Source organism: Saimiri boliviensis, chromosome 1 (assembly GCF_048565385.1).
Source record: "Saimiri boliviensis isolate mSaiBol1 chromosome 1, mSaiBol1.pri, whole genome shotgun sequence".
Taxonomy (NCBI): domain Eukaryota; kingdom Metazoa; phylum Chordata; class Mammalia; order Primates; family Cebidae; genus Saimiri; species Saimiri boliviensis.
Window position 1 is genome coordinate 64,619,179 of NC_133449.1, and position 20,324 is coordinate 64,639,502.

The 20,324-nt window shown below is 37.7% G+C and overlaps 1 protein-coding gene across 17 annotated transcripts in view; it reads right to left on the reverse strand.

Moving 5' to 3' along the window:
• Nucleotides 1-20,324, reverse strand: part of ALMS1 (ALMS1 centrosome and basal body associated protein) — a 345,038-nt gene that overhangs the window by 290,198 nt on the left and 34,516 nt on the right. For 16 of the 17 annotated variants that reach the window (XR_012517382.1, XR_012517381.1, XR_012517378.1 and 13 more), the window contains exons 2-7: nt 19,775-19,891; nt 11,995-12,190; nt 8,069-8,186; nt 5,824-6,296; nt 4,164-4,279; nt 3,911-4,060 (exon numbers count right to left, since the gene is read on the reverse strand). Coding sequence is in view for 1 of the 17 variants with exons in the window: in XM_074398294.1 (XP_074254395.1) it covers nt 3,911-4,060; nt 4,164-4,279; nt 5,824-6,296; nt 8,069-8,186; nt 11,995-12,190; nt 19,775-19,891 (1,170 nt within the window). In the remaining 16 variants the exon portion in view is untranslated. The remainder of the gene's footprint in view (nt 1-3,910; nt 4,061-4,163; nt 4,280-5,823; nt 6,297-8,068; nt 8,187-11,994; nt 12,191-19,774; nt 19,892-20,324) is intronic. The other variant, XR_012517383.1, reaches the window with a different exon arrangement.

Consider the following 20,324-nt stretch of genomic DNA (forward strand, 5'->3'; position numbering starts at 1 on the left):
TACACCAATAACAAACAGCCACGTCAAGAATGAACTGCCATTCACAATTGCCATAAAGACAATAAAATACCTAGGAATACAACTAACAAGGAACGTAAAGGACCCCTTCAAGGAGAACTACAAACCACTGTTCAACTAAATAAGAGAGGACACAAACAGATGGAGGAACATTCCATGGTCATGGTTAGGAAGAATCAACATCGTGAAAATGGCCATACTGTCCAAAGTAATTTACAGATTCAACACTATCCCCATCAAGCTACCAATGACCTTCTTCACAGAACTGGAAAGAACCACCTTAAACTTCATATGGAACCAAAAGAGAGCCCGCATAGCCAAGTCAATTCTAAGCAAAAAGAACAAAGTGGAAGGCATCAAACTACCAGACTTCAAACTATACTACAAGGCTACAGTAATCAAAAGAGAGATATAGACGAATGGAACAGAACAGAGGCCTCAGAGGCAACACAACACATTTACAACCATACGATCTTTGACAAACCTGACAACAAGCAATGGGGAAAGGAGTCCCTGGTTAATAAATGGTGTTGGGAAAACTGGCTAGCCATGTGCAGAAAGCAGAAACTGGACCCCTTCCTGACATCTTACACTGAAATTAACTCCAGATGGATTAAAGACTTAAACATAAGACCTAATACCATAAAAGCCCTAGAAGAAAATCTAGGCAAAACCATTCAGGACATAGGCATAGGCAAGGACTTCATGACCAAAACACCAAAAGCATTGGCAACAAAAGCCAAAATAGACAAATGGGACCTAATCAAACTCCACAGCTTCTGCACATCAAAAGAAACAGTCACTAGAGTGAATTGGCAACCAACAGAATGGGAAAAAAATTTTGCAGTCTACCCATCTGACAAAGGGCTGATTTCCAGAATCTACAAAGAACTAAAACAGATTTACAAGAAAAAAACAAACAAGCCTATTCAAAAGTGGGCAAAGGATATGAACAGACACTTTACAAAAGAAGACATACAGAAGGCCAACAAACATATGAAAAAAATGCTCATCATCACTAGTCATTAGAGAAACGCAAATCAAAACTACATTGAGATACCATCTCACGCCAGTTAGAATGGCAATGATTAAAAAATCTGGAAACAACAGATGCTGGAGAGCATGCGGAGAAATAGGAACACTTTCACACTGTTGGTGGGAGTGTAAATTAGTTCAACCATTGTGGAAGACAGTGTGGCGATTCCTCAAGGACCTAGAAATAGAAATTCCATTTGACCCAGCAATCCCATTACTGGGTATATATCCAAAGGATTATAAATTGTTCTACTATAAGGACACATGTACACGAATGTTCATTGCAGCACTGTTTACAATAGCAAAGACCTGGAACCAACCCAAATGCCCAGGGATGATAGACTGGACAGGGAAAATGTAGCACATATACACCATGGAATATTATGCAGCCATCAAAAATGATGAGTTCGTGTCCTTTGTAGGGACATGGATGAACCTGGCAACCATCATTCTCAGCAAACTGACACAAGAACAGAAAATGAAACACTGCATGTTCTCACTCACAGGTGGGTGCTGAACAATGAGAACACATGGACACAGGGAGGGGAGCATCACACACTGGGGTCTGTCAGGGGGAAACAGGAGAGGGACAGCAGGGGGTGGGGAGCTGGGGAGAGACAGCATGGGAAGAAATGCCAGATACAGGTGATGGGGAGGAAGGCAGCAAATCACACCGCCACGTGTGTACCTATGTAACAATCTTACATGTTCTTCACATGTACCCCAAACTTAAAATGCAATTTTAAAAAACAATAAGGAAAATAAAATACAAAAATTAGCCAGGTGTGGTGGTAGGCACCTGTAATCCCAGCAACTTCGGAAGCTGAGGCACAAGAATTCCTTGAATCTGGGAGGCAGAGGTTGCAGTGATCTGAGATTGCACCACTGCACTCCAGCCTAGGTGACAGAGCAAGACTCTGTCTGAAAAAAAAGAAAGAGGGGTCATTATTACTGATTCATGCTAAAACATGGATAAACTTTAAAAAGATTATCTAAATGAAAGCCCGTTCAGAATAGGCAAAGGTATATAGATGGAAGGGAGATTCGCCAGGGCTGGTAGGAGGGGGAAATAGTGATTGCTAATGGCTCTATCTTTTGTGGGTGATGAAAAAGTTCTAGAATAGAAAGTGACAATGGTTGCACAAACTCATGAATACACTAAAAACTGAATTGTACACTTTAAAAGGTGAATTTTATGATAGATTAATTATGTAAATAAAAACCAATTCAAGAAAAAAAGAGGACATAGATATGGTTAGTTTCAAATACTGGTTACCCCAATTGCAGAATAATGATAAGCAAGTTCCTAAAGCGTCTAAGTGTCAATTATAAAATCAGGATGATAATAATCTCCAATAATTCTGTTTAATAGGATTGACAGAGGACAAAAATGAATTGATATATACATGTTACCTCTTAGCATAGTACTTGAGCAAAGTCTTAACTATTGTTTTCATCCCTACTGTTACCCGATTAAAATTAAAGAATGCCTAGTTTAGAATACAGAAGAAAATAAAACTAACCTAGTAAGTCTGTGTTTTTAAAAATTGAATTAATGTAATAAAGTATAAATAAAACTTTACCATATCTTTGTTCATTTTCTACCAACGGTCTGAACCTAAAGGTCTAAATGTGGTTGTAACTCAAACTAATAGAGCTTTACAAAAACATACCAATCTTATACATAGGAAAACAGGAAGAGAGAAGTAACATTAAGTACATCACTATTTTATCTAACTCTGTTTAACGAATAACAGGATATAAGGATGTATCACAAGGAAGTGGGGCTTACCTTGGGACTAGTACCAGACAACAAAAGAGGATATTCAGTGGGACCAGAGGAACATTAATGCCAAGGGATCCAAGGATCCAAGCAAATAAAAGCCTTCTATAAAAGACAGGCTGACAAAATTTTTATAACACCGTAGAGATGCCAGTTTCTAGCACCCATATCCAATGGTAATAATTATATAAATAGAGAGAGAGAAGGAACATGTATATACATCACTGTGTGGCTCATTTGAGAAAGAGATAGTTCCCTTTGGAGAGACACTGGCCACTTTGGATGTTAAGCACTTCATTATTCTTCCTGGTAAAACATGGGTCTTCTAATTTTCAAGACAGCTCTGAAGTCAAGTATTTCAAGAGCTTCTAAACAGACATACTTAAATGTTCCAGGGACTGTTTCAAGGATTGTACATTGAAGACCAGAGGAAGAATTCAAAGTACAAGCTTTTGAATGTTCCCATGAATAAGTCTAATCTTAACACTGTCTAAAGTCTCTTGCTGGCACAACTAAGAAGCGTTAGGCCGCCTCAATATGAAAAGTCTTGGAGCCCCATGGGATGGCCTTTTCCAAGACACCACAGAACTAAGTCTTACAATCTACAAAACATAAACATTTCTTTTATACCAACCTCTAATGGAACATATTCCTGGATATCAGATGAAGAACAGGTACAAGTTACAAACTGGTATTGAAGGACATAAATGGGCCCTTTTTCTTTTTTTTTTTTTGAGACAGAGTCTTGCACTGTCACCCAAGCTGGAGTGCAATGGCCTGATCTCGGCTCACCACAACCTCCGCCTCCCAAGTTCAAGTGATTCTCCTGCCTCAGCTTCCTGAGTAGCTGAAACTGAGCCACCATGCCTGGCTAATTTTTTGTATTTTTGGTAGAAACAGAGTTTCACTATGTTGGTCAGGCTGGTTTCAAACTCCCAACCTTGTGATCCGTCCACCTCAGCCTTCCAAAGTGCTGGGATTACAGGCATGAGCTACCACACCCAACCTAAGCCCATTTTTCAAACAAAATATTCCTCTCTCCATCCAGAAGAAATTTCAAATAAAAAAACTTACAGGCTTTTCAATATTGCCTTCCTTCTCGGATGGAAGTTGTAAAGCAGGTTGCCGGTGCAGGGAGCTGTCATTCATCTCTAGATCATCATGGAAATTCTCTAAAGCTGCTAGCTCAATGTACTGACCAGTCAAATCACATTGGTCATGTACCTGGGAAATAGTAAAAAGTAAAATAAAAACTAACAATACCATTTCCTGAAACAATACTAAGAAAGGCCACATTTCTTACAACTATCATTTTATTGTGTCTCACCTTTCTTTGTAGTTCAGCAACTCTTTCACTGCACACAATATTTTCATTTAGGCTACAGCATTCAGCATCACCATCCAGAGTTACGACATCAGACTCAGCCTTCCCCTGTAGGCCCTCTACAAAATAGAAATCATTTGCATAATTGTATATATAGTAAAACTATACTCAACTCCCATAGGCCAAAGAATTTCACCTTGGTGTCACCTTTCAGTAATGTCTCTTGGGTGACTGCAATTAATGATGCATCACTAGTCAACGATAAAGCACTTTGTGACTTTGCATCGCACGCCACCAAGTTTGCTGAAAAGCTGCTTCCTACAGCTGCAGGCCGACCTTCGATGGCATTACTACAGTTAACATCCTTACCCAAATTAAAGTTTGAGTAATCTGCAACTTCTTCAAAGGTTGGCTGCTTTTAATCTTGTAAAACCAAAAAATATGAAGTTAATACTTTCACATAATACATAACATCTGAAGATCCTACCTTCTCTTCAAGGTCAAGAGAAGGAACAGACTTTATTTTCCCAAAGGGAAGAAATTGTTTATTGTTTATATCACACTGAAATAAGGCTGACTGTGCTTGCCAAGACCAACAGCCTGATTGTAAGATTTTTCACTCAAAGAAGCAGATGACTTAAGCTCTGGAATAACACAAGGTGGCTTAATAAACATTTTCTGAAGAGCATTAGGGGGTGATTTTAAATTTGGATGCCAGTATAGAAAGCTATCATCATCATCCTTTTTATCCAATAGTTCTGAATCTGCTGATTCAAACACCCCAGGAGTAGACTGATGGTATGGATGTTTAAGCCTATCAAAGAAAGAGTTTTCATCATTATCATTTAATGGAGGAAGATCTGGATTTTTTGTTCTCTCTCTTGGCTGTCATCTGCTAAAGATTTTCTGATATCAGCCTGGATTTTATTTATTGCACCGTCTTTCTTAGAAGGCTCAATAGAGGCAATAACTGCCCGTAAGGCTACATTTTCAGCAGCATCAATATTTTTCTCACCAAAAAAAGAAGTTCCGGTTTGGTTTCTCTCCTCTTAAAAATACAGTTATTCTGATGTCTCACACAAGTTGGATTTAACAGTTGGCGGAAGACCACCAGAAGCCTCCACTTGAGAGGTATCATGTGCCCTGGAGAGTACATGTGCCTCTGAAACTTTTACAGAATTATCAGGAGCTATAACATTCCTAATGTACTATATTTCTGAGGATGTGGGTTGCACTTCTGAAGATACTAAATTATTTCTAGTCTCCATTAGTTCAAAACATTGAGATGATTCTTTCTGCAAATCTTCATTTCTTTCATAACTCTCCAAATAATCCATCTCTTGTTTTGCCTCAATCTCAGCTGGAGCCCTTAAATAAACATTTTCAAAATAATGACTACCCGAAGTCAAGGGAACCCCTTTTCCTCTTATTTCCAACAAACAATGCAAGAAAGAATATGACATTTTATTATGATGATGAAGAACAACTTCATGTGTAAAGGAAGCATGGTCCTTACTGATTACACATGCTTCTGGGTGGTGCAAAGTTTCCTCTCTGTTCCATGGCACACAGGAAAAGGGGACACTAAAATTGTTACTTCCCTTGGAAATTTTCTTTTCATCAATTGGGTCAAATGAATCTGAAAAAGAATCAGGGTACTTACTGGTTAAATATGTTTCTGCCTGCTTAGGTAAAGCTTTCTGTTTCCAATACTGCCCATATGAACAAGCGGCATCAAAATGGTCACTTCTTTCAGTAGCTATGTTTTCATCAGTTATGTCAGATGAAGTTGCAATTGAAACTTGATCTTTATCAGCTAAATTGGTTTCAGGCTGCTGTGTATCTTTTTGTGTCTCCCATGACATATATAAACAAAGAGCATCATAACTATCACCGTCTTTGGGGATTTTCAGTTCATCAATAGATAAAATCGTCTCTTCATTATTCCCTTGTTCAGAAGGTAAAAAAGGGCACTGAGACCCAACAACTGTGCTGCCTATAAGTGGGTGCTGAGATATACTAAAGCAACTGCTCGCTAAGTCTGAAGCTACTTCTGCAGTAGCCTGGAATAAAGCTTCACTAACTTCCGATGGTCGAGAAAACCACTCAGTGTCTTCAGACTTATCAGGAATCTCCCTGAAAATATATAGTTAAAAATAAATAAATAACAATTAAAAACATTTAATTTTTAAGTACTAACACAAAAATACATATGTCATTGAAATCAAGTTTATTTGAAAAGTGTATTGAAAAACAAAGCTCTCCTAATTTCAGACTCCTTTAAGATGGCTAATGACTGAACAAAGCAAATTCTTTGTTACCAAAAGGTGAACTACCACCCAATGACCCTAATATTATCTCAGGCTTCTCCTAAAACAATAGACACAATGTAATTTTCATAATGACGCCTGCCATGATCTTTAATTTAACCTGCATTAACTTTACTAGTCATTTATTATGCTCTTGAAAACCATGCAAGGCCAAGCACAGTGGCTCACACCTGTGACCCTAGCACTTTGAGAGGCTGAGGCAGGAGGATCACCTGAAACTAGGAGTTCAAAACAAGCCTTGGCAACACGGCAAGACCCTGTCTCTACAAAAAAATTAAAAATTGGCTGGGCATGGTGCGCATGTCTGTAGTAATAGCTATTGAGGAGGCTAAGGTAGGAGGATTGCTTGAGCCCAGAAGTTAGAGGTTACAGTGAGCCATGATGGTACCACTGCACTCCAGCCTGGGCAACAGAGCAAGACTCCATCTAAAAAAGAAACAACCAACAAACAAAAAGAGAAAGAACACCACTCAAGAAGCGATCTATTACAAAAACACAACAGTAACTTAATCATTAGTTGATGACTTAACGTGTACAGATCACTTTTCATAAAAGTGATACAAGGTAATATATAGTATAAGGACAGGGGTTACTTTTTGCTTTCTAAACATCTATAGTTTTTAATTTAAGGTGGGGTTTTTTTTCAGTTCTAAAAGAGGAAAACATATTCTTGAATAATTCCAAATATGTTTTTTGAACACTCGAGACTTTTCTCCCATTATGATTATTCTAAAGGACATGAATTTGGAGTATCTGTTAATTTGCATATGTCTGTTTATAAAAAGTTTCTTACTTCATATTCACACCTCCTGTAAAGTAAGGAGAGCTAACTAGTCTCATTCAATAATAGCTGAATAAAATGAGAGTGCCAAACAAGTTAGTCACCCAGAAATAAATGCTTTTTGCAGAATAAAGATGAGAGGGAGGAGAGAGATGATGGGCAATAGATGGGGAGATTTATAAGAAGGAAAATCTAGTGTGCCTTCTAAATTAAAATATGCCTGACATACCTGAATACATTAGAAATACCTGAACATATTAGGAATTTTTTTTTTTTTTTTTTTTTTTTTGAGACGGAGTTTCGCTCTTGTTACCCAGGCTGGAGTGCAATGGCGCCATCTCGGCTCACCGCAACCTCCGCCTCTTGGGTTCAGGCAATTCTCCTGTTTCAGCCTCCTGAGTAGCTGGGATTACAGGCACGCGCCACCATGCCCAGCTAATTTTTTTTGTATTTTTAGTACAGACGGGGTTTCACCATGTTGACCAGGATGGTCTTGATCTCTTGACCTCGTGATCCACCCGCCTCGGCCTCCCAAAGTGCTGGGATTACAGGCTTGAGCCACCGCGCCTGGCTAGGAATTATTTTTAAACAAACTATAGTCATCTGATTCATCTCTACACGTTACTCTGCCAAATTAATATGCATCAAGTCTTAGTACAGGACTTCATTACCTTCAGAGTGTGTGCTAAGAGTATCTAAGCCCCACATCAAAGTCCTGCCTCAGCCTGAAGTCACTAATATGAGTAATAACATAAAACAAGAAAGGAGAAAGGTTACCTGCAAATAAATCATCCTACCTCAGAGGTGCAAAACTTAGTTCACTTTGTTGAAATAAAGAATCAGGTGTAAATTCTTGGTCTTGTGTCAAACATGTCAACAGAGGCAAATCAGGAGAAGCAAAGCTATCTTGTATGACTGTAAAGTTTCAAATATAAAAATGCTGAGTAATGCTGAAAATCAATTATTTACTTAAATACTTTAAAGCACCTATATATGCTACCATGTGGAGAATTCTACAAGCATTACAATAATAATGTAAAAGCAACAGCAGTAGCAGCTACCATTTATTGAGAGCCTGACAAGGTCCAGGCACTTAACATACACTATTTCATTTAATCCTCATGACAACCTTGAAAGATAGGTATTATTATACATATCTCATAGGTGAGGAAACATGATTACAAAACTTACGACGCAGTAACTTGTCCACATTCAAGTAGCTGAAATGCCGAAGTAAGATTTGAACCCAAGCATTCCAACTTTTAGCAAATGCTCTTACTATCATGTCAAAGTATGGCATAGACGTTCCTGAGCCCTAAGACACTCTTACGAGGTACCTAGTGTCAAAATTTTATTCAAAATAATATTAAGATATCATTTGCCCTATTCACTCTCATTCTCTCAAAAGGATACAGTGACATTTTCCAGAAGCTACAGAATGTAAGATACGGCAACGGATTGAATACAGAAACAGGCATGAGAATCTTGCTATCTTCTGTTAAGTCAAGACACTACAGAATTAAGTAAAACATGGCCATACTTCTAAACATTTTTGTATTGGAAAAGTTCTTTTTCTATAAAATATGTACTCTTTCAATGAATTAATAAGTATCTATTTAATTTTTCAGTTTTAATTTCTAATGTGGGAAATATCAATAACCCAAACAAACAAAAGCTCTTTGGAGTTGTCAGTGATTTTTAAATGTGTAAAAGAATTCTGTTACCCAAAAAGTTTAACTGCTTTAATGAAAAAACAAAAAAAATTCTTGTGATTTCGTGAATGTTGACTTAAATCATTTGTATTTTAATCAGTATACTTTCTTGATTTCAGAATGATGTTACAAAGTGTACTGTGTACAAAGTGAGGACTCCTCTCTCACACCACTGTTCCCCCTGAAATTACTGCAAACCAAGGGTTCACAGATCTCACCAGGTTGTCATCTGCCCCTCACTTGGTCAAAACATGTACTGTCACTGCTCACATACCCCGCACATCTTCCATATAATTCATCGCCCTCTTGTTTTAATCTTTGGTCTATCCACTTCCCATCTAAATTATCAACTCTGTGTCTACTTTATCCATAGCTATGTCCTCAGTGCCTAGCAAAGTACCTGCTACATTTAATAGGTACTCAAAACAGAGTTATTTATTTACTGAATGAATTAATTAAAAATGAGAAAATGATACATAACAATACCCTTTGCCACCAAGAAACAATTGGTATGGTTCCTCTTTGGCCTTAGCACAGAGAATCAGTCTTAAACCTCCATAACAGTTCTTCACCCCTCTAAAAATCATGAAGAGTTTTTAACAACTCCCCAAATACACTAGGGCTAATGCTACAAGGGGGACCTTTGGGCAAGTAAAGCAATTTTACTATTTCCAGTTAATTGTAGGCTGAGTATTTAAAGAACCTGAGAGTCTTTTCTCAAAAAAATTAGAGTTATCCCTTACCAGGTTTCAAAACCTACAGAAATCCTCAGTACCTAAAATAGCTATTTAAGTATAAGTAAGGAATAGTAAGTAATAAGTAAGTTAAAGCAGCATTTCAGCATCTCCTTACATTTTTTTTTTTTTTGACAGAGTTTCGCTCTTGTTACCCAGGCTGGAGTGCAATGGCGTGATCTCGGCTCACCGCAACCTCCGCCTCCTGGGTTCAGGCAATTCTCCTGCCTCAGCCTCCTGAGTAGCTGGGATTACAGGCACGCGCCACCATGCCCAGCTAATGTTTTTTTGTATTTTTAGTAGAGACGGGGTTTCACAATGTTGACCAAGATGGTCTTGATCTCTTGACCTCGTGATCCACCCACCTCGGCCTCCCAAAGTTCTGGGATTACAGGCTTGAGCCACCATACCCGGCCTCCTTAAATATTTAAGAATATTTCAGGTTGGAGTTGGACAGTTAAAATCAGGTAAATTGGAAAACTATCTTCCTAAAAGAGCAGGCCAAAACTGAAGAGTTAACGATTCTTAAGTGTACAACATTATCTGTGTGTGTGTGTGATGGGAAGGTGGTGTATTTTATTTGCCATGCCTTTTTTTTTACAGCTTTCAACTGCTTCTTGTTTCAAGTTTGGACATCTGTTACTGGCTTGGATCCCTCTTTTTTGAGATAACTAACCATTCTGGCACCAGCCATCATCAATGACATTTGCCACTGGTGAGAGCCTAATTATCACAATGTTAGTACTTACACACAACAAAACAGCAATGATAAAATGTCCTCTGCCTATCAGATGCAGGAATCTACTCCAATAATTTAAAATGTTCTGCCCTGTCTATAGTAAATGAGATGCTAGAATTATAAAACTTTACATTAGAAAACATTTTGGAGGTCACAAAATACAATCTCCTCCCCAGTGCTAAAACGCTAACACAGAATTTTGCTAGATATTCTGCAGTGACATGAAGCTCACTTTTTGTTGTTTAATATAGCCTTTTCTACTATTAAATGGCTTTGACTATTAGAAAGTTCTTTTTTATATCAATTTGAAAAACCGTTTCCCTTTAAGTTATATATTCATTTTAACCTCTAGACTAGGAGTTAGCGAACATTTTTTTATAAAGGGTAAGATGGTGAATATTTTCGGTTTTGTTAGTCACATATAATATGTCACATACACTACTGCTGTTTATTTTTACAATCCTTTAAAAAATGTAAAAATCATTCTTAGCTGATGAACAGTACAAAATCAAGCCTTGGCCTGTAAACTATAGTTTGCTGACTCCAGCTCTACACCATTGCAACACAAATGCCATAGTACTGTTATTTTCTGTTTACTGATTGCCTTCCCAGAAGAGGAGGTAGCTTTCATCTATATATCCCTAGCATCAAACACACAGGAGGCACTTAGATATCTGCTACATGAATGAGTAAGTTGCTTCCTCTTTAGTATAACAGCCCTTCAAATATTTGACCATAGCAAAGTCTTTTCTTTTGTCTACCAAAAGATAGTCATCTCCTCCCACAAAAGTATTCTAATTTTGTCAACATCTTTCTTAAAATGTGGACCTAAAATTGACTTTAATGATCCACATATAGAATACGATGGCACTAATATCTTGATTTGGATAGCATTAGTTTATGTTTGCAAAGAACTTGCTGAATTAAGTCCTATTCATCCTTCTATACAAAACTATAAAACCATCTTCATGATTGAATCCCTTAATGATTATAAAAGTACTAAAAGTTTATCTTTTATAAAGAGCTAATAAATCAATTCTATACTAAACAGAGGAAAGCAGCAAGATCTACCCCAGATAAGCCACTCAACCTCTTTACCTCAGTTTTTGGTTTGAAAGCTGAGGACAATAGCGCATGCCTTAATTAATTCTAAAAATAAAAAAGGTAAATATAATAGACATGTTTTTTGGTTTTTGGAGGAATCATGGAGTCTCCATTGCTGAGAGAACCAAAGCATAATATATTATTCACCCCAAAAACTGCAAATTCAAGACTGAGGAAGCACACACAGTAGAAAGTTATCACCTTTCTGCCTTCTGTGAGGAATGGGAGGTGATAAAATGAGAGGAAACTGCAAACTTAATATAACTAGATTAGCGAGCCAGTTTAAAAAAATAAATAAAATAAGCTCATCCCTTTGAGAAGGGCTCTATAGAGCTCCTTAACTCAAAGAGGGTAAAGTTACAAGACTTGCAGTCCCCGTAAAACTTACAAATGTGAAGTGAGGTATTCCTACTAGTAAAATAAAGAGGCATTACCTAGCAATGGAGAACAGAAGAGATCTCTGCTGAGCTCCTTTACTTGATTTTCTGATTGGGTCAATATACCCTCCTCCAGAGAGGGGAAGTCTGTCACTTCGGTATCTTCCGTTCTCACATTAAACCTGGTCTCGGATGTATCCAAGGTTTGCGAAGAGTCTACTTCTTGAGAAAGATAATACCAAGATTCTGTTTTCTAAAACAATTTTAAAGGAAAACATGCTAAGTCATTAAGTGAGTTACCATACATATTTAGATTAAAATGTTCACTAACATATCATATAGCTTCCTACTTAATGACATTCTCATCAGAGTTTAGAAAATGTAAAGCTGTTCTGTTTCTCACAATATTAACTACATTTTACACCTCTTCCAATTACTACACCTCTTTTTTTAATGCAAAAAAAAACTTTTTATACTAAGTTTTATTGTATGCTGCTGCCAGTATATATAAAACAATTACCCTTGTGAAATAGAAATCCATGAAAATTCAGAAAGGTAGACGTTAAGGGCTGACAATAGAAGTTGTGTATTATGGCACATGTGTTTCAGGGATAAGCTTCTGTATGGGCTTCAAATGTTGCTCTCTTTTAATATTCACTGTATCACGAGAAGTGGCTTGGGAAACCTTTGAAAGATTCATTTTACTATAAAAAGGAACAGACTTTCTGGGTCTCAAAGGATTTATACTCGATGATACTCCAGTCAGCAGAGGGTCATGTTGAGCAACCTGCAGACAGAATTGTTTCAAGTCTGCAGCTACCTGGGAAACTTTCACACAGCTGAGTTCAGTCTTCAGCCAGAGTTGTTGAACCACTTTCTTCACAGTGGCGACGCTGGAGGACCCAGATATGGTGCACACAAAGGCTAGGCCGATTTGTGAGTCCTACTACACATCTCATAAAGTGCTGAAGAATCACTAGCATTTCCACTATATTGTTAATTCTCATCATTAAATCAATAAATTTGGTTCTACGTAACATTTTATAATTTGATAATAAAACTGAAAAAATATTACAAACCTAAAGCTGAAGTATTCTCTACATGAGACCACTTGATTAAATTTTTATTAGCTCTACTAGTTTCTAAAGGATCCCTGGCTCTTCTCAGTATATAACATTATCATATCACCCATGAATGTCTCTTTCAAATATTTACTCTAAAATTAGTGGCAAGATTCAGAGAACTGCTTCTCAAACTATCTACGGGGAAGTTTTTCCTACTTCCAACTCCTCACAGACTGACATTTTACTTAACTGCTAACAAAAATTAATGAGAAATAAGCTAATTTTTAAAACTAGTAAAAATAACTAGAAAAATGAAATTTAAAAGGCATATAAGACCAAAATATGAAACACAAGTCCAAATGTTTGATTTCTAGGTATAAAGAAAGATAAAATTATTCTATCAAACTGCTATAAAAGTTTCTAAAAACTTCCTCTCAATTTTTGTACTTCTTTCTTGACAGACCAGTAACAGGCAAATCATGGAGTGGCACCAATCCACAGATCACAATAAATAACAAAGCTGAATTAAAGTTGAATTAAATACTAATGGTGACAAGTTTAAAAGGCATTTTCCTTTTGAATTTAATATTAGTTAATAAGTATATTCTATCATGATATGAAAGTATTTTCATTTTCAAATAATTTCAGAAGAAATGAACACTAAATTAGAACAATTTTTTTTAGACAGGTTCTTGCTATGTTGTCCAGGCTGCACTCATACTCTGGGCTCAAGTGCTTGATCCTCCCACTTCAGCCTCCCCAATCAATAAATTTCTTTATATTGAAACATGTTCACATTTCTTACACAGTAGTGGTAGATCACTTTTAAATGTTTGCCAACATATTCTTTAACATTTTCACACATAGTCATAACTAAGATTAATCAGTATTTTAGAATGCCCTCATTTTCTTGTTTCACAATATTGTTCTATATTTATTTTATATGAGCAAATTCAATTTTCTTTAAAAATTTAAAAGATTTCATCCGTGAATCTATTAGGTCCAAAAACCTTTTTGATAGCTGGTACTATCATAACTTTCTCAATTTCCTCCTTAGTCATCATAGTCCACCTCTATAAAATACTGATAGATTTGTATAAAGTCTACTTCATTGGGATGCATTTTAGGATGCACAGGACAGCCCCCCACAATGAAGAATTATTCAGCCCAAATGTCAATAGTACCAAGGTGGAGAAACCCTGGTCTAGAAGAAAACATAGAAGAAAAATCTCAGTGACATAGGATTAGGCCATCATTTCTCAGATAGAACACAAGATGTACAAACCACAAAAGGAAAAAAAGAATCAACAAACCAGTTTCATCAAAATTAAAACTTCGGTCTTTCAAATACAGGAGAATACAAAGGCACGCCACAGACTGTCTTTGCAAAATAAGTACTGATAAAGGACTTGCAGCTAGAACTGCAAAGAACTCTCAAAGCTCAAAAAATGAAACAAACCAGCCATAGAAAATCAGGAAGAGATTTTAACAGATCTTTCACTGAGGAAGAAACATGGAGGGCAAATAAGCACACAAAAGGATGATAAATATCATTAGTCATTAGGGCAACACATATTAAAATTACAGTGAGACACCATAATACATCTTCTAGAGTGTCTAAAATTAAAAAAAAAAAAAAAAAACTGATGACAGGTGCCAAGAATTCAGGGCAACCAGAACTCTCATCTACTACTGGGAATACAAAATTGTATAGACACTTTTGAAAAATAGTTTGGCACTTTCTTATAAAGTTAAACATACAATTACCTTATCACTCAACAAACACATTCTTGGGGTTTGTTTTTTGTTTTCTTTTGAGACAGAGTCTTGTTCTGTCACCCAGACTGGAGTGCAGTGGTGTGATTTCAACTCACTGCAACCTCTGCCCACTGGGTTCAAGCAATTCTTCTGTCTCAGTCCCCTAAGTAGCTCGGATTACAGGAATGTGCCACTACACCCGACTAATTTTTGTATTTTTAGTAGAGACAGGTTATCTACTAAACCATATTGGCCAGGCTGGTCTTGAACTGCTGACCTCAAGTGATCCACCTAACTCAGCCTCCCACAGTGCTGGGATTATAGGCATGAGCCACCATGTCTAGTCATTCCTAGGTATTTCCCAAGAAAAAATGAAGCTATGTATCCACTGAACCTATACACAAATAGAATACTACTCAGCAATAAAATTTAAAGTGGACAAATTATTGATACATGCAACAACATGGATGAATCTCAAAAGCACAAACCAAAAGAAGCCGGATTCAAAATATTCACTGTATTTTTCTGAAAAGGTAAAACTAAAGAGAAAGAAATTAGATCAGTAGTTGCCAGGGACTAGAAGTGGGCTAAGTTACTGACTACGAAGGGGCACACAGGAGCTTTTTGGGGGTGATGGCCATGTTGTCGATCTCAAACGTGATGGTGGCTACATGACTGTATATGTATGTCAAAGCTCACTTGACAAACTGAACACCTAAAAGAGTAAATTTTGATATGTTTAACTTACACCCCAATAAACCTTCTTTTTAAATTGCATTTTAGGTTTTGGGGTACATGTGAAGAACATGCAAGATTGTTGCATAGGTACACTCATGGCAGTGTGGTTTGCTGCCTTCCTTCCCCTCACCTATATCTGTCATTTCTCCCCATGCTATCTCTTCCCACCTCCCCACCACCCTGTCCCTCCCACATTTCCCCCCAATGGATCCCAGTGTTTAGTGCTCCCCTCCCTGTGTCCATGTGTTCTCATTGTTCAACACCCGCCTATGAGTGAGAACATGCGGTGTTTGATTTTCTGTTCTGTGTCAGTTTGCTGAGAATGATGGTTTCCAGGTTCATCCATGTCCCTACAAAGGACACGAACTCATCATTTTTGATGGCTGCGTAATATTCCATGGTGTATATGTACCACATTTTCCCTGTCCAGTCCATCATTGATGGGCATTTGGGTTGGTTCCAGGCGTGGTGGCTTGCGCCTGTAATCCCAGCACTTTGGGAGGCCAATGCGGGTGGATCACAAGGTCAGGAGTTCAAGACCAGCCTGATTAACACAGTGAAACCCTGTATCTACTAAAAACACTAAAATTAGCCAAGCATTGTGGCGTACACCTGTAATCTCAGCTGCTCAGGAGGCTGAGTCAGGAGAATCGCTTGAAACCAGGAGGTGGAGGTTGCAGAGAGTCAAGATCATGCCACTGCACTCCAGCCTGGGAGTGCTGGAGACAGAGCGAGACTTTGTCTCAAAAAAAAAAAAAAAATTCACTGTAACAGGGAACAGAATATTGAATGAAGCAGTAGCTGGAAGGGAAGAGAGGATGAGACATTTGCAGTGAAGTAGCTGGTGATGACAAGGTCTAGACTTTGATCATGGGATGAGTAACTACATACATGTAGGAGCAGACTAGAAGGAGACATGGAAGTAAAGATTGCTGGAGGTTAGATGAAATGTCTGAGAACTTCAGGCATTGAAAGGGTAACGTATGTTGACGTTAAAGAAACTAAAAAAGAGAAGAAGACAATGTAGCAAGAGCTAGTTTTCCATGAATAAAGAAAGGTAATTCAGATGACAGTAATAAAGATGAACAATGATAGAATAAAAAGGACTAAAGGAGGAAGTGAACTAGAAAGTGGCATAATGTTCCAGCTATTCTGAAGAACCCAGGCATAAAGGATGAAATGAAGTACTTTAGGATCCATCATGGTTCATATTTTATAAAACAGGAACAAAAGGAAGACATCAATTTTTGGACTTTGCTCTACCAAAAACAGGCCCTCAGAAAATATTATTTAGAAATTTGTCCCTGTATTAGTTTCCTAGAGCTGCTATAACAAAGTGACACAAACTAGGTGGCTTAAAACAACAGACATTTATTCTCTCGTAGTTCTGGAGGTCAGAAGTCTGAAATCAAAGTGTTGGCAGAGTCGTGCTCCCTCTGAAGTCTCTAGAGGAGGATCCTTCTTTGCTACTTCTACCTTCTGTAAGCCCCAGGTGTTCCCTGGATGTGGCAGCATAACTCCAGTTTCTGCTTCCATCTTCACATGGCCATCCTCTCCTCGTATGTTTTTCTCCTCACGTGGTGCTTTCCTCTTTCACAAGGACACCAGGTATATTGGATTAAGAGCACATCCTACTCCAGTGAGATATTAAACAATTACATCTGTAATCACCTTATTTCCAAATAAGGTCACATTCTGAGGTACTGGGGATTAGGACTTCAACATATAATTTGGGAGGGCACAATTCAACCCAAAACAATCCTCTTCCATTTAATGGCCCCAGGTACTGTGCTATTTATGGTCAGGAATGTCTTAACTCCTTTCTCTCAATGATAGTGTATCTCCCTCCCTCCGTATCTTGCATCTAACAGGTAATCCCTACAATTTAAGAAAAATTGAAGGTATTAGAAGAAATCTGATACTCAAGTTATTAATCAACCTTAAATATTTAACCACTATTAGTATGACTACATTTTTTCTCCAATAACTCTACATGAGCTTTTTTCTTATCTGCTCATGATTATTCCAGTTCTTCAACGTTTATAATTATGTTCTAGAACAGTGGTTCTCAAAGTATGGTTCAAAGATGCCTGAGGGTCACTGACATCCTTTCAGGGACTGAATGACAACCTCCTTTCCCTAACTCCTTTTTCATCTATGTGAGGCCAGATTGTCTTCATATACTTCAACCAAAACAATACATGCCAACAAATGAAATGCGGAGCAGATTGAGAATCCAGCTATGATAGGTAATTTTATGTATGAAATTGACTGGGTCATGGAGTGTCCAGATATGTGGTTAAACATTACTTTGGATATGTCTGTGAGGTGTGTGGTTTTGTTGTTGTTGTTTATTTGAGATAAGAGTCTCATTCTATCATTCAGGCTGGAGTGCAATGACGCAATCTCAGCTCACTGCAACCTCCACTTCCCAGGTTCAAGCGATTCTCCTGCCTCAGCCTCCCGAGTAGCTGGGATTACAGGTGCGTGCCACTACACCTGGCTAATTTTTTTTTGTATTTTTAGTAAAGATGGGTTTCACCCTATTTGCCAGGATGGTATCGATTTCCTGACCTCATGATCCATCCACCTCGGCCTCCCAACGTTGTTTTAGTTTTTGTTTTGTTTTTGGTTTTGTTTTTTTTTTTTTTTTTGAGACAGAGTCTCACTCCATCACCCAGGCTGGAATGCAGTGGCACAATCTTGGCTCACTGCAACCTCCACTTCCTGGGTTCAAGCAGTTCTCTTGCCTCAGCCTCCCAAGTAGCTGAAATTACAGGTGTGTACCACCATGCCCAGGTAATTTTTGTATTTTTAGTAGAGACAAGGTTTCATCATGTTGGCCAGGCTGGTGTTGAACTCCTGACCTCAGATAATCCACCCGCCTCAGTCTCCCAGAGTGCTGGGACTACAGGTGTTAGCCACTGTTCCCGGCCTGTGAGGTGTGTTTAAATGAGATTAATATTTGAATCTGGAAACTAAGTAAACCGGGTTACTCTCTCCAATGTGGGTGGGGCTAATCCAGTCCCTAAAAGGCCTAAATAGAACAAAAGGCTGAGCAAGACAGAATGTGCTCTCTCTGCCTGATCGTCTTTCAGCTGAAGGGCCTTCTACCTTCAGACTCAGATCAAAACTTACACCACTGGCTCTCCTGATTCTCAAGCATTTGGACTTGAATTGGAACTATACCATCAGCTCTCCTGGGGCTCCAGCTTGCAGATCTTCGGATTCTTGGCCTCCATGATTACATAAGCCAATTCCTTACAATAAATATCAATACAGATATATATATATAGATATAGATATACATACGTAGACAGATGTATATAGATAGATGTATCTGTCTCCATCCTATTGGTTCTGTTTCTCTGGAGAACCCTGAATTATGCACCAACTGACTTCTAGTTAGCCAGAATTTAAACAATCCTATTCTTCCAACTAATTTTTTTGTTTTAGAAAATATTCATTTTTTACTTTAAAATTATTATTTATGGTAATATGTAATGGGTTCTTTCAAAATAAATTTTAAAATATTATTAAATGTTTTAATTTCTTGTATCCTAAATATTTATATAGATAATCCACATAAATAAAAACTCTTAAAAACACTTTTGAAGAATATAGAGTCCTGAGGCCAGGTGTAGTGGCTCATGCCTGTAATCTCAATAGTTCAGGAGGCCGAGGCAAGAGGATCGTTTCAGGCCAGGAATTCGAGACCAGCCCAGTCTCAAGAAACCTCATCTCTATAAAATGTTTTAAAAATAAAAATAAGAGTCCTGAGACCTCCCTTCAAAAAAAGTGAACTGTTCCTCTACATAAAGTTTACAACAATCTATTAGAAAAATAGAGTATTTGGCCAGAAGTGGTGGTTCACTCCTATCATCATAGCACTTTGGAAGTCCAAGGCAAAGGATCACTTGAGGCCAAAGCTCAAGGCCAGCCTGGGCAACAAAGCAAGTCCTCATCTATAAAAAATTTTTTAAAAATAATTAGGTAGGTGTGATGGCGTTTGTAGTCCCAGCTACTCAGGAGGCTGAGGCAAGAGGATCACTTGATCCCAGAAGTTGGAGAGTGCAGTGAGCTATGATTATGCCACTATACGCCAGCCTGGGTGACAGAGTGAGACCCTGTCTTTTAAAAAAAAAAAAAAAAAAAAAAAAACAGAAAGAAAAGAAAACAGAATATTAATTTATTTCTTCCCATTCTTCAGAGCTAAATCAAAATTTCTTGTGCTGCTTATCAAAAAAAAAAAAGTTTGCCAGTTGCAGAAGACATACCTGATCATCCCCAGAACCCTGCTGAGCTGCTGTTTCCACATTAGTATCAGAAATTTGTGTTCTACCATTGCCTTGATATAGTAACTGCTGCCATACATGACAGGTCAATGGAACAATCTGAAAATCAAAAGCATACTTAAATAGAGTAATAACACAATCACTATGATTATATAACAAAAATAAACTAATATTTAGACCACACTCCTCAATTTATAAAACCCTTTCACATATATGACATTTTTATTTCACAACCATTACATAAGCTATTATCCTTACTTAAAAATAAGAAAACAGGGATTTAAGGTTACTCAGTTAAGACCCAACATACTTTTGCATAAACCATAGCAGTTCCTTAACCTCCTTTACCCACAGAGGTAAAAGAAGCAAACAGAAATAAGCAAGTTGTCTATCTGTAAATCCTACTGGTTGAGACAGTTAAGAATCAACCCCAATAATAGGGATTGAATTCAACTCACAGAATAGGAAGTGGGAACAAAAGTCAAGGTCATTTTGCGAAGTAAGGGGTTAGAGTAGGGCTCTCCTACTGATG